The sequence below is a fragment of the Rhincodon typus genome, chromosome 4 (assembly GCF_021869965.1).
Source record: "Rhincodon typus isolate 14 chromosome 4, sRhiTyp1.1, whole genome shotgun sequence".
In the NCBI taxonomy this organism is placed as follows: domain Eukaryota; kingdom Metazoa; phylum Chordata; class Chondrichthyes; order Orectolobiformes; family Rhincodontidae; genus Rhincodon; species Rhincodon typus.
The window spans coordinates 105,786,254-105,800,786 of NC_063335.1; the positions used below are offsets into that span (position 1 = coordinate 105,786,254).

The window sequence follows — 14,533 nt, forward strand, 5'->3', positions numbered from 1 at the left end:
GGCAGCATCTGTGGAGGAGAAAACAGAGTTAACGTTCCTCAGAACTGAGGAAGGGTCACCAGACCCGAAACGTTAACTCTGTTTTCTCCTCCACAGATGCTGCCAGACCTGCTGAGCTTTTCCAGCAACTTTGTTTTTGTTCCTGATTTGCAGCATCCACAGTTCTTTTGGTTTTTATTTGATGAATAGGATGAGATGGGCACCGAGATGGACACTGATACTGAAATGGAAGTGGGTACCTGATGCAAGGAATATCAAAGTAGAATCTCTTGAGTGAACCTCCTGGATTTTCCAAGTTAATGCATCGATAATATATAGATAATGGAAGCCCTCCTCAATCATTTTGGTGTACTGACCCAGCACTCGTAGATTCAGGATCAACCATTGTTCATTTTCACTCACGCAAAATCTATTCAACACCTTTCTAAAATTTCGTCACAAACTGGTTCCTCCATTTTGGAGCTGCCTTCATATCTGGCGATGATTATCACCACGGAGATTAGAAACTGGAGTCACACCTGTTTTTGTAGCAGAACTTCACCTCCAGTGGGGATCTGATGGAGTTTCAGATTTCCTGGGAGGGGGAGGTGGGCCTTCAATTGATGTGGAGACCGGTTTCCAGGTCACTTAAAGCTGATAGGGGTGGGAGTAGAGAACTGTCTCAGATGCCCTACATAGTCTTTACTGAAGCTGTGACTGCCCTGAGAGAGATGGGTTATGCCAAAGCCTGACACTGCACTACAGGGAAGCAAGATGTCAAAGGGGTGCCAGGTACCTGGTACCGATGAGGTGAGGAGGGAAGACCTCTTATGAGGGCCAGTAGGGAGAGACGACTTGCAGTAGGGGCATTTCTCTCTCTCTGCCTCCAATTCCTTATCTCTTAATTACTGCTGCTCTCCTGATGAGCTGCCTCCTCCCAGGCCTCACTGTCCTCTAAGGGATACACCTCTCTGAAGTGCCTGATCATGGAGAGTGACCGTCATGATGAATGGATTATGGGAAGAAAGCACAGGATGGTGTCAGGCACCTGATTCAATGCCCTAGGAAGCTGCAATGTCCTATCAGCCACAAATCTAAGACCTTGAAGAGTTGCAGCAGTTTAAAGAGCCATTCCTCAGTACACATCCAAAGGTGTTACAATCTGGAAAAATATGAATGATCTACTTTCCGTCCCAGACTAACCCAAAGCGAGAGAGACTAGAAACTGATGAGGTACGAAGGTCATTGAAAGCCAGCTCATAGGTGCAAAATAAAAATCAAAACCTGACTGAAATGTTAATGTTTAACGAAGTAAGGCTGGAATTTGAATGACAGGAAGTGATGAAAACCCTTAAATTATGAGAACTGCTGTTGTATTCCCATGGTTCAGAAGGTTGAGTGGTTTAAACACAGACATAAAAATAGGTGCAGGAATAGGCCATTTAGCCCTTCAAGTCTGTACTACCATTCAATATGATCATGGCCGATCTTGTAATTTCAGTATCCCATGTCCGCTTTCTCTCCATACCCCTTGATCCCTTTACCCGCAAGGGCCACATCCAGCTCCCTCTTGAATATATCTAACAAACAGACCCCAGCAGTTTTCTATGGGAGAGAATTCCACAGGTTCACAACTCTCTGAATGAAAAAAATTCTTCCTCATCTCAGTCCTGAATGGGTTCCCCCTTATTCTCAGACATCTAGTTATGGAATGCCCCAACATCGGGAACATTCTTCCTGCATCTAGCCTGTCCAGTCCCATCAGGATTTTATATGTTTCTCTGTGATCCCCCCTCATTCTTCTAAATTGCAAAGACTACAAGCCCAGTCAATCTAGTCTTTCTTCATATGTCAGTCCTGCCATCCCGGGGATCAGTCTGGTGAACCTACGCTGGACTCCCTCAATAGCAAGAATGTCCTTCCTCAGTCTGGGTGATGGAACTGAGGTGTTTAAAACTATAAAGAGATACAAATAGTCATTTGGTATAACAGAAATTGGGTATTGCTGAGAAAAGACACATTTTGTTGCAACTATTCATCCTGAATCATAGAATCATAGAATCTCTACAGTGTGGAAGGAGGCTATTCAGCCCATCGTCTCCACACCAACCCTCCGAAGGGCATCCCACCCATCCCTGTAACCCTGCATTCCCCATGGCCAATCCACCGAACCTGCACATCATTGGACACTATGGGCAATTTAGCATGGCCAATCCACCTAACCTGCATATCTTTGGACTGGACTTATCAGGCCAATTTGCAAGAATGCCAATTTGAGGGGAATTCAATATTGATACTGTATTAGAGGAGAGTGCTGATCTGTTGGCAACACTCCCCCATCCTTGCCAAAGGACCCCTGACCCATTCCTCTAAGGAGATTCCTCAACCAGATCCACTGGGAGGAATGCAATTCCCCAAAAAGATGGTCCGGCTATCCAAGAGAAAAGCACTGAGAGCAGATCAGCTCTTACCTGCTGTAATCTCCATACTCTGAGTTCCACAGTTTAGAGATTTCAGCATCTCACTTCAGTCATAGCAGATGGTCATTGAAGTGGCTATGCATGGGAACTTGTGTAATAAACTCACCTCAAAGAAAACAAAAGATGCCAGCTTCAGGGGCAGGGCTCATGACATTTTCACCACACTCTCTGTCCCAGTGAACAACCGGGGCCTGGGAATTTGGCAACAAATTGTTAATGTATGAATCATATTTGATATCAGATTCAAATATTCTTACATGGTGTAGATACAGGAGGTCTTTCTCCAAGTGGAGAAATCCAGAAAAAGTGGGCAAACAAACCCATCCCCCCAGCTGAAGCTACGCCGATGAATTGAAGATGCATGTTTTCCACCCAGTGGAAATCTCTAAGTTGAGGCAGTGAATTAATTGAAATTTTTGTGATAGATTTAAAGATGTTTTTTGAGATGAAGGATATCGATTAAACAGAAATAAATGAAACTGAAGTAAACAATCAGCACTGATCCACGGGATGGTCTACCGCTCTTTCTAATTCCTGATAATAAGGCTTTAGGATCTGAAGTCCAGCTGAAATGGGGGTCCTATTCTTGCTTCTAATCACCTGCAACAACTTTGCAGAAAAGTCATGAGAGTCATACAGCATGGAAACAGTCCCTTCGGCCCAACTGGTCCATGCCAACCAAGTTTCCTAAATTGACTAGACTCATTTTCCTGCGTTTGGATTCTCCTCTGATTCCCAGGTTTTGCTGGTATAGGGTAACATTTCACGTTTTATAATTAAATTTCCACTTTTTCACTGAAAGTAGAGAAATGGAGCAAACAAACCTCTTCATTTATGTCATCGAAATCGGCCTGTCTATCACTTCTAAACAGAATGCGGATTATCTATTTCTTAGCTACTAATTTGGGTGTCGATTTGCTCAACTTTAATTTTTACTGCACACAGAAGCAGTTGGAAAATGGAGGGTTGATTTACATGGTGGGAATAATCGCTTGTAGTTATAAAAGTGAGGCTGGCATTATATTCAGGCCCATGGTAATTTTATAAAGCATTGCATTATGCATCTGCCTTTCACAGGCAAGTAAGAAGCAACATGAATAGACTCAGTTAAACAAGGAACAATCAGCTGGGAATGCAGACAATGCATAGTTTAATTAAAGATCTGAATTGTAACAATGCCAAAAAACTATCTCCTCAGGATTCCAACCGTGAACAGCCCTTTTGTTAAGATTCCTGGCGTTATGCAGCTGAGTTAGCCATTTTATACCATAATCAACAGAGAAATGGAAATACGGGCATGAGGTTTTAACTCCAAGTACGTTCTGGGTGAGTGGGCAATGGTGAGAGATCAAAACTGAACTTGGGTGTATTTTACAGGCAAGTGGAGATTACTCACCACTCCTAAATCAGAGAGGTCAAAGAACAAAGAAAATTACAGCACAGAAACAGGCCCTTCGGCCCTCCAAACCTGCACCGATCCAGATCCTCTGTCTAAACCTGTCACCTATTTTCCAAGGATCTGTATCCCTCTGCTCCCTGCCCATTCATGTATCTGTCTAGATACATCTTAAATGACGCTATCGTGCCCGCCTCTACCACCTCCACTGGCAACACGTTCCAGGCACCCACCACCCTCTGCGTAAAGAACTTTCCACGGATATCTCCCTTCAACTTTTCCCCTCTCACCTTGAAATCGTGACCCCTAGTAATTGAGTCCCCCAATCTAGGAAAAAGCTTCTTGCTATCCACCCTGTCTATATCTCTCATGATTTTGTAGACCTCAATCAAGTCCCCCCTCAACCTCTGTCTTTCTAATGTAAATAATCCTAATCTACTCATAGCTAGCGCCCTCCACACCAGGCAACATCCTGGTGAACCTCCTCTGCACCCTCTCCAAAGCATCCACATCCTTTTGGTAATGTGGCAACCAGAACTATACGCAGTATTCCAAATGTGGTTGAACCAAAGTCCTATACAACTGTAACATGACCTGCCAACTCTTGTACTCAATACCCCATCAGATGAATGAAGCATGCCGTATGCCTTCTTGACCACTCTATTGACCTGCGTTGCCACCTTCAGGGTACAATGGACCTGAACACCCAGATCTCTCTGTGCATCAATTTTCCCCAGGGCTTTGCTATTTACCATACAGTTCGCTCTTGAATTGGATCTTCCAAAATGCATCACCTCGCATTTGCCTGGATTGAACTCCATCTGCCATTTCTCCGCCCAACTCTCCAATCTATCTATATTCTGCTGCATTCTCAGACAGTCCCCTTCACTATCTGCTACTCCACCACTCTTAGTGTCATCTGCAAACTTGTTAATCAGACTGTCTATACCTTCCTCCAGATCATTTATGTATATCACAAACAACAGTGGTCCCAACACGGATCCCTGTGGAACACCACTGGTCACAGTTCTCCATTTTGAGAAATTCCCTTCCACTACAACTCTCTGTCTCCTGTTGCCCAGCCAGTTCTCTAACCATCTAGCTAGTACACACTGGACCCCATGCGACTTCACTTTCTCCATCAGCCTACCATGGGGAACCTTATCAAACGCCTTACTGAAGTCCATGTATATGACATCCACAGCCCTTCCCTCATCTATCAATTTTGTCACTTTCTCAAAGAATTCTATCAAGTTGGTAAGACATGACCTTCCCTGCACAAAACCATGCTGCCTATCACTAATAAGCCCATTTTCTTCCAAATGTAAATAGATCCTATCCCTCAGTATCTTCTCTAGCAGCTTCCCCACCACTGACATCAGGCTCACCGGTCTATAACTACCTGGATTATCCTTGCTACCCTTCTTAAACAAGGGGACAACATTAGCAATTCTCCAGTCCTCCAGGATCTCACCCGTGTGCTCAAGGATGCTGCAAAGATATCTGTCAAGGCCCCAGTTATTTCCTCTCTCGCTTCCCTCAGTAACCTGGGATAGATCCCATCCGGACCTGGGGACTTGTCCACCCTAATGCCTTTTAGAATACCCAACACATCCCCCCTCCTTATGCCGACTTGACCTAGAGTAATAAAACATCTATCCCTAACCTCAACATCCATCATGTCCCTCTCCTCGGTGAATACCGACACAAAGTACTCATTAAGAATCTCACTCATTTTCTCTCACTCCTCGCATAACTTCCCTCCTTTGTCCTTGAGTGGGCCGACCCTTTCTCTAGTTACCCTCTTGCTCATTTGGAAACCAACTGGTGCAAGAGAAAAGCCTTCCCTGCAGCGATGACATGTTATGGTTGGTGCTAACAAGGGCTCAATGGAACATTTGCTCCTCAATGCAGGAACTAGCAGTCTCAGTAGCTCCAAGAGCTTGGTAGTGGGTATTGCCGGTACTGCAGGCAGGTCAATAAGGAAGGCAGCCAGTGACCAAGTGCATTTGGGGATATTAGGTGATGAGAGCTTAAGGGAGGGGAAGGCAAGCTGTTGGGACGGTATGTTTGGATAGGAGCTGATTAGGAAATGAGGGGATCCCAGCAGAGGGGTGATGCTATTATGTACCCCACCCAAAGATAGTAACTCACTTTCCTTCTGTTATTTTGTTAACTTTTTTTAAAATAAAACCCTTCACCTAGTCCTGTTGGCAGGATATTATGGTGTGGGCATCTTATAAACGAGCTCAACTGACACCTCATTATTTAGTTACACCTCGCAGAGAGGGGCATGCTGTTAATTGCAATACTCACCCAACCTCCATATTATGGGGGGGAATGGTGGCTTGGTAAGCTGGTCATGTTCTGCAAACCCATCCTATCTGATCAACAATCCTCCAACCGAACACACTTAGCAGGGGGCAAGAGAGATCTGAGGCATTTTAACCCATCAACCTTATTGAAATGCCGCTAACTGACTTGCCACTCAGGCAGCCATCTTGACACCTGGCAGGTATTGGCACTGGGATCACACGTGCCGAACCAAACTGGCAAAGTGAGGGAGAAAGGGCTTTTCGATTTATGGGAGAGCTTGGGCCCAAAGCATTCCTCAAAAAGAGCCCCACGAGAGACTTCTCCTAACATGATCAGGAAAGCTGAAAAATAAAAAAAAGCTTACCCTGTTTGAGTTTCTTCCAGCCTTGTTCTTCTGAGCTGGAAACTCAAAACTGATGCTTCCCATTCTGGCTGCCAAGTTAAAATTGCATTCGGATTCCAGCAAAATCATCAGGAATTGATATACGGACGTTACAAAGTGAGGACCCCTCCTGTTTTCAGTGTTATTTCAAAACCATTTCCAGATGGCTCCTGGGCAGATAACAACCTCAGCAATTTTAACTGCCTGCCCTTCCGAGTTTCCACTGGGTAGACTGGGTTAGAGTTTTCCCTTGACTTCCTTTAATGTTGTTATTGATAATTCGCAGCTAATTTTCATACAGACCAAACAACAGCAGTTCATTTTTCAAAAACTGTAAAATCACAGCAACATAATATCCTACTATCTCTGAATCCATTACTGTTCTGGTCTGTTTGATGATAAAATTCAAAGGGTTTCACAGAAGTATCTATATCTCTGTATTTACATTTGGAATCAAGGATTTTCTTTCCTTTATTGATTAACGGGATGTGGGCGTCTCTGGCTAGGCAGCATTTATTGCCCATCCCTAATTACTCAGAGTCAACCACATTGCTGTGGGTCTGGAGTCACATGTAGGCCAGACCAGGTAAGGATGGCAGTTTCCTTCCCTAAAGGACATTAGTGAACCAGATGAGTTTTTCCAGACAATCGACACTGGTTTCATGATCATCATTAGATTCTTAATTCCAGATATTTATTGAATTCAAATTCTACCAACTGCCGTGGCGGGATTCAAACCTGGATGCCCAGAACATTACCTGGGTTTCTGGATTAACAGTCCAGCGATAATACACTAGGCCATCGCCCCCCCAAGTATGGGGGAAATCCAAGAAGTAGCAGTGCGTTATAGCTGAACCGTGCAAGTAAGAAAATTGCCATTTTTAAAGAGCAAAATGAAGATTTAAATAAAGATTTACATCCTTCAGGACTCATGATATACCCTTGTTATAAGCAAATTCGCAGACTACTAAACTGTGTTATGACATACTCCTACTGAAGCTTGATTTTCTTTCTCATACAAATTATTCTATGCAGTAGAATTGGGAGATTTTTAATAGAAAATGTCAGATACATCCTGAAGATGAATTTACCTCTCCGTGCTCCAGCGGGACAAGTCTGGAATAGTAAGATGTGCAGATCACTTCATCATCCCTCTTGTAGGTTGGTGGTCCAATCCGAGGTGCAATGTTGTAGCGGGTCAGGCACTCGGTGTCACTTGTGGCGTAGTACTGCCATGGTGTAAACTCAACACCATCAATGGAGCGTTCCAACACCCAGTTCCCAGGCCGAGGAGAGTTTGCTGCCTTAATGATAACATAGGCTACCTGAAATACCTGGAAAGGAGAATGTGAGAAAGTTGTACATTAAAAATGCTGAGCCTCTTCTTTGGAAATATCTAGAACACAGAACATAGAACGGTACAGCACAGTACAGGCCCTTCGGCCTACGATGTTGTGCCGAACTTTTACCCTAATCCTAGGGTCTGTCTAGCCTCCACCCCTACCTTATACTATCATCCATATGCCTATCTAATAGCCGCTTAAATGCCCCTAATGAGGCCGACTCCACTACCCACTCTGGCAATGCATTCCACGCCCCGATATCTACCTCCACTCACTTTAAAACTATGCCCCCTTGTAATAGCTACCTCCACCCTAGGAAAAAGTCTCTGGCTGTCTACTCTATCTATGCCTCTGATCATTTTGTGCACCTCTATCAAGTCACCTCTCATCCTTCGTCGTTGTAAAGAGAAAAGCCCTAGCTCTCTCAACCTTTCCTTGTAAGACCTTCCCGCCATTCCAGGCAACATCCTGGTAAATCTCCTCTGCACCTTTTCCAACGCTTCCATATCTGTCCTGTAACGAGGCGACCAGAACTGGACACAATACTCCAGATGTGGCCGAACCAGGCTTCTGTACAGCTGGAGCATAACTTCACAGCTCTTGAACTCAATCCCTCTATTAACGAAAGCTAACACACCATACGCCTTCTTAACAACTCTATCCACCTGGGTGGCAGCTTTCAGGGAACTGTGGAAATGAACCCCAAGATCCCTCTGCTCCTGCACACTGCCAAGAATCTTTCCGTTAACCCTGTATTCTGCTTTCAAGTTTTTCTTTCCAAAATGAATCACCTCACACTTTTCAGGGTTAAACTCCATCTGCCACTTCTCAGCCCAGCTCTGCATCCCATCAATGTCCCTTTGTAACCTAGAACAGCCCACCGCGCTGTCCACAACGCGACCCACCTTCGTATCGTCCGCAAACTTACTAATCTACCCTTTCACTCCCTCATCCAAATCATTTACAAAAATCACAAATAGAAGAGGACCCAGAACAGATCCTTGTGGTACACCATTTGTAACTGAGCACCATGTTGAATATTGTCCGTCCACTACCACGCTTTGTCTAAGGGTCAGCCAACTCTGAATCCAATCTGCCACATTTCCCCCTATCCCATGACTCCTTACCTTCTGCATCAGCCTACCATGGGGAATCTTATCAAACGCCTTACTTAAATCCATGTATACCACATCCACTGCTCTACCTTCAGCCACGTGTTTGGTCACCTCTTCAAAGAATTCAATAAGATTTGTGAGCTTGATTTTCTTTCTCATTCAAATTATTCTATGCAGTAGAATTGGGAGATTTTTAATAGAAAATGACAGATACATCCTGAAGACGAATTTAACTCTCCGTGCTCTAGCGGGACAAGTCTGGAATAGTAAGATGTGCAGATCACTTCATCATCCCTCTTGCAGGTTGGTGGTCCAATCCGAGGTGCAATGTTCTACCCCTCCCAAATCCATGCTGACTATCATGAATCAAACTGTGCCTTTCCAAATGATCATAAATCCTATCTCTCAGAGCCCTTTCCAATAATTTGCCCACCACTGACATAAGACTAACTGGCCTGTAATCTGCATCTGATTGCCTTGTAATTTTTTTTAAAATTCAATAATATTTGAAAAGATGCATTATTTGCAGAATGTGCAGCATTAGCATTTGTTAGTTGAATCCGCAATGGCTAAAGATATTTTACCATTTTTTAAAATAAAAAGTAGCCACAAAGTGAACGTGTGATGGAATTGAGAAGAGACACAATCCATAAATAACTTAAAGAATGAACAGACAAGATAACTCAATCTCCCACTTTATAAAACTCTTCAGCAGTATGTGAATGATTGAGAATTTAAGGAACTCAGACTGACAACACATGATCTCTGGACTTTAATGAGAAATGCACAGCACAGTAGTTTTGTTCTGAAAATTAAACAGATCCGTGTTTTGCCACACGTTGTGATTACTTGTATATTGAAGAGTTGAGAATTGTGCCATTTTCTATTCTTTATTTATTTTTATTTCACTGATTGCCTATAACTCAGTTATGGATTATGAAACTCTGCAACTGAAGTGGACCTCTTACATAAATCCATAGATTAAAACAGCAGGTCAGAGGTTGGTTCTCTGTATCAAATAGTACTGGCCAAAGTTCCAAGTGCTCTCCCATTAGAGAGAGAGGGTGAGTTTAATCTGACGACCACCACACCTCACACAAGGTTGAGAAGGTAGGATCTTCATGATAATCTCAGCCAGTTTGGGAACTGAACCCACACTATTGGCAACGATCTATTTTACAAACCAGTCTTCCATCCAACAGAGCTAACCAACTCCTTAAATCAGCTCCTGGCTCCCGCAAAGCCAGTCCACCAACCACAAAGCAGAAGTCAGCAGTGTGGTGGAATATCCTTGACTGGCTTGGATGAGTGCAGCTCCAAAAACAGTCAACAAGTTCAGCACTATCTAGGACAAAGTAGCCTGTTTGATTTTTACCACATCCATCACCTTCAACATTCAATCCCTTCACAACAAACTCATGGTGACATAACACCATCTACAAAACACACTGAAACAACTCACGAAGGTTGCTCTGACAGCACTTCCCAAACCACCAAAGAGGAACAGGGGCTGCAGATATATGGGAACACCAGCACCTGCAAGTTCCTCTCCAAGCCACTCATCATCCTGACTTGAAAACATATCACTGACCCTTCAGTGTTGCTGAGTCAAAATCCCAGAACTCCCTTCTTAATAGCGCTGTGGGTATATCTACACCACATGGACTGTTCAGTTCAACAGGGCGGCTCACCATTACCTTCTCAAGGGCAATTAAAGGTGGTTAATAAATGCTGGCAGAGCCACCTGTATCCCTCATACAAAAAAAGATTACCTGTTTTATTTTATTGTATTGTCATCACAATTTTGTATCTTCCATCCTGAAGATTTTTCAATGAGCCAATTACCTACCAATCTATTTACAGTAAATGTACATTCACAAGAAACTGGGCAGTATTGTGACCTAAATTACACACGAGATGCATTATGGCATGGGATACACTAATGTTGAGCTAATGCTTGATTGAAATTAGCTCCTGCTTTTCTGTTAGTGCAGATTTATTTTTAAAGAACACAAGGTCTTTTTGACAGGTGGAAAATCTCTTTTAACTACAGGGAAAATAAATGACAATAGGTGAATACAGTAAGGTGACATCTACAACATGTACAATGATGATATTCAATGATTTCACGGTAATGTCAGTGACGCATTGATCTGGAAGATGGACTGGAAACTGACAGAGTGCCTGTTTTTACCACACTGTAAACAAATGAGTTTTAAGGAAATTTAGACTCAAGAAGCATTTCATAGGAACTAAAGCTAATTAGGCTCCTGCATATAATAGAATATGGTGGCAGTGGAAAAGGCAGCAAAATTCTAATACAGGTGTAAAATGGAAAGTATTTGAAGACTGTATCCAGATAAGGAAATACTGATTGGAAGGCAGACTGTGCACCAAATAATGGTAGTACTTAGAGGTGTGTTGATACCTTACTGTTATCAGTGAGTTACCAGTCTTCAAACAGAGATTAGCAATACCACAGACTCTTACACTCAAAATTCTTCACAGGCTTCATTTTGAGCATTAGGAAGTGTCACGCCAAGGCTCAACAATCAATAAGGTAGTCAGGGATCTCATAAGCATTCCAGAAATGATTGGCAATTACGTTTATTATCTGATGAATAGCCAAGAGAAGGAACAGACATGATGACCATCAACTTTACCATCACATTTGAAATGCTTAGGAATGAACGTCTTCAAATTCAGTGGTGTGATCTCCGTTATGGTCAGATCTACACAAGATCATAGCAGAACATCACAGAAAAGTCTTCTTATCTGACTGTATTTCAGATATTGTAGCCTCAGACAATGGTGCGCAGTTTGCAAATGTGATTCTGTCCATGCCACAAGTTCACCCCACTACCCTGAAACAAATGGAGAAGCTGGGCACAGAGTTTGTACAATTGAGGCATTACTGAAATGGTACAACGACTTTTATCTTGCATTATTAAACTACAGAGCACTGCCATGATACAATGGATTATCAGCAGCGCTACCGATGAGTCAGAGATTGAGAACAATTTCCACCTCAGTCTTGGATGCGACACCCAAACATCACTAAGAATGAAAAACAACACGTGGCTTCAACATCTGAATGTTTCTTTCAATAAATTGGTTACCTTTTCAAACAAAATCAAACAAACACTAAGAAGAGGCATGGAATGGATTTTTTTTAACCTATGACTTGAAAAGTGAAAAAAAAGAGCAAATGCAATAAAAGGATTGCAAATCCTTCCTGACTAAAGCTTGTAGAAAGAATACTTGGCCCCCTCCCACGCAGACACTGGAGGAACGTTTTGGGGGTGGGGAGGGGAGGGGTGGTGCAGACCAGCAGACCTGAAATGCACCATGTTTGTCCAGGCCCAGGAGCACTGGAATTTCCTGTCCTGGGTCTTGCTCCAGAATGCAGGTTGGGAAACAGGAGCCACTGACAATGGGAACTATTGACTGCTGCAGCTGAGGCCATGACCTCTGAACATTATCCTGGGGAAGGGGAAACGTAAGAATTCTTTAAGTTTCAGCGCGCTTTTATCTTCAAGCTGCACCAGGGAACAGTACCAATTGTCCGAGATAGTAGGAACTGCAGATGCTGGAGAATCCGAGACAACGAGGTGCAGAGCTGGATGAACACAGCAGGCCAAGCAGCATCATAGGCGCAAAAAGGCTGGCAACAGGTCCCAAAACTAGCATCTAGTTTCTTCAGGTTCCTCAACCAATCATTTCAGTTAGCAGCTAGATTTCTCTGATGTCTTGCTATCAATGGGCAAATTCAGAGTCACATTTTTAAGTTTAAAATCATACTTACCTCGAGCTAAGCAGATAAATTAGAACAGGATATGTACTTATATATTTATAAAAGTAGAAATCTTCCATCTTCTTCAAAGGAAAACAATAACAGCACCGCAATTCAATATTAAACTAACTGTCTGCACATAACCATTGATGTTAAGTAGTAGTTTTTCTACCAGTGCATCAATTTGAATTGTCTCATTCAGATTTTAAAGAGACTAATTTCGTTTCAAAGAGATATTTTAAATTGCCTTCTTCCTTCTCTCTAATAGATTTTCATATCCAGCCACAATGGGTTTTGCTTTATTCCAGAAAATTGGAACTTCCCTGGTCATCTGTTCAGAATCCATGAATGCCCCTCGTAAGGATTTGCCAATTATGTACAAAGTTAATTAATTGCACATCTTTGCTTAAGCTCCAATAGATGCAGCAATTTTACTTTTTATGGAGGTGGTATAAATGCACACAATGGAAAACTGACTCAGAACCTCTCTCTTTCTCTCAGGTCACCAACACATTTACAGAAAACAATCAACTTCAACTTATGGCCCACCTCTGAAGCTGTTTCACTCCGCCAAAATGTCATTTGAAATTCGATTCATTTCTGAGGCATTTCTGAAATGTTTGATGTGGAAGCTGAAATCCTGAAACAGGAGCTTTGTTTACAAATGCCAATGACCTCTGACCTGCAGTACCTTTTATCAGCAAAAGCCAAGAGAAACCAGCAGTGAAGAACAGCAAAATAAAAACCGAAAGAACTGCTGATGCTGTAAATCAGGAACAAAAACAGAAGTTGCTGGAAAAGCTCAGCAGGTCTGGCAACACCTGTGAACGAAAAAAATCAGAGTTAATATTTCGGGTCTCATGACCCGAAAGAACAGCAGTCAGTATTGCCTTATAGAGAGAAACTGAGCATTCAGGAATTCCTCCTGGACACCACCCCAAGGCCTCCTACCCTCCCTCGACCTCTTCATCTCCAACTGCCGTCGAGCCATCAATCACCTCAAACTCTCCACGCCTCTCACCCACTCCAACCTCTCCCCCGCAAAACGTGCAGCCCTCCGCTCCAATCCCAACCTCACCATAAAACCCGCGGACAAGGGAGGCGCAGTTGTAGTATGGCGCACTGACCTCTACATCGCCGAGGCCAGACGCCAACTCTCCGACACCTCCTCTTACCGCCCCCTTGATCATGACCCCACCCCTGAACACCAAACCATCATCTCCCAAACCATCCACAACCTCATCACCTCAGATGACCTCCCATCCACGGCCTCCAACCTCATCGTTCCCCAACCTCGCACTGCCCGCTTGTATCTCCTTCCCAAAATCCACAAACCTGAATGCCCTGGTCGCCCCATTGTCTCCGCCTGCTCTTGCCCCACCGAACTGATCTCCAACTATCTAGACTCCATTTTCTCCCCCTTGGTCCAGGAACTCCCTACCTATGTCCGTGACACCACCCACGCCCTCCACCTCCTCCAGAACTTCCAATTCCCCGGTCCCCAACACCTCATCTTTACCATGGATGTCCAGTCCCTCTACACCTGCATTCCCCATGCAGATGGCCTTAAGGCCCTCCGCTTCTTCCTGTCCCGCAGGCCCGACCAGTCCCCCTCCACTGATACCCTCATCCGCTTAGCCGAACTCGTCCTCACACTCAACAACTTCTCTTTCAATTCCTCCCACTTCCTACAGACAAAGGGGGTAGCCATGGGTACCCGCATGGGCCC

The 14,533-nt window shown here is 43.7% G+C and overlaps 1 protein-coding gene across 1 annotated transcript in view; it reads right to left on the reverse strand.

Moving 5' to 3' along the window:
- lama1 (laminin, alpha 1) overlaps positions 1-14,533 on the reverse strand; it is a 221,825-nt gene that overhangs the window by 175,991 nt on the left and 31,301 nt on the right. The window contains exon 4 of the mRNA XM_048596187.1: positions 7,645-7,887. Within this exon, the coding sequence (XP_048452144.1) occupies positions 7,645-7,887 (243 nt within the window). The remainder of the gene's footprint in view (positions 1-7,644; positions 7,888-14,533) is intronic.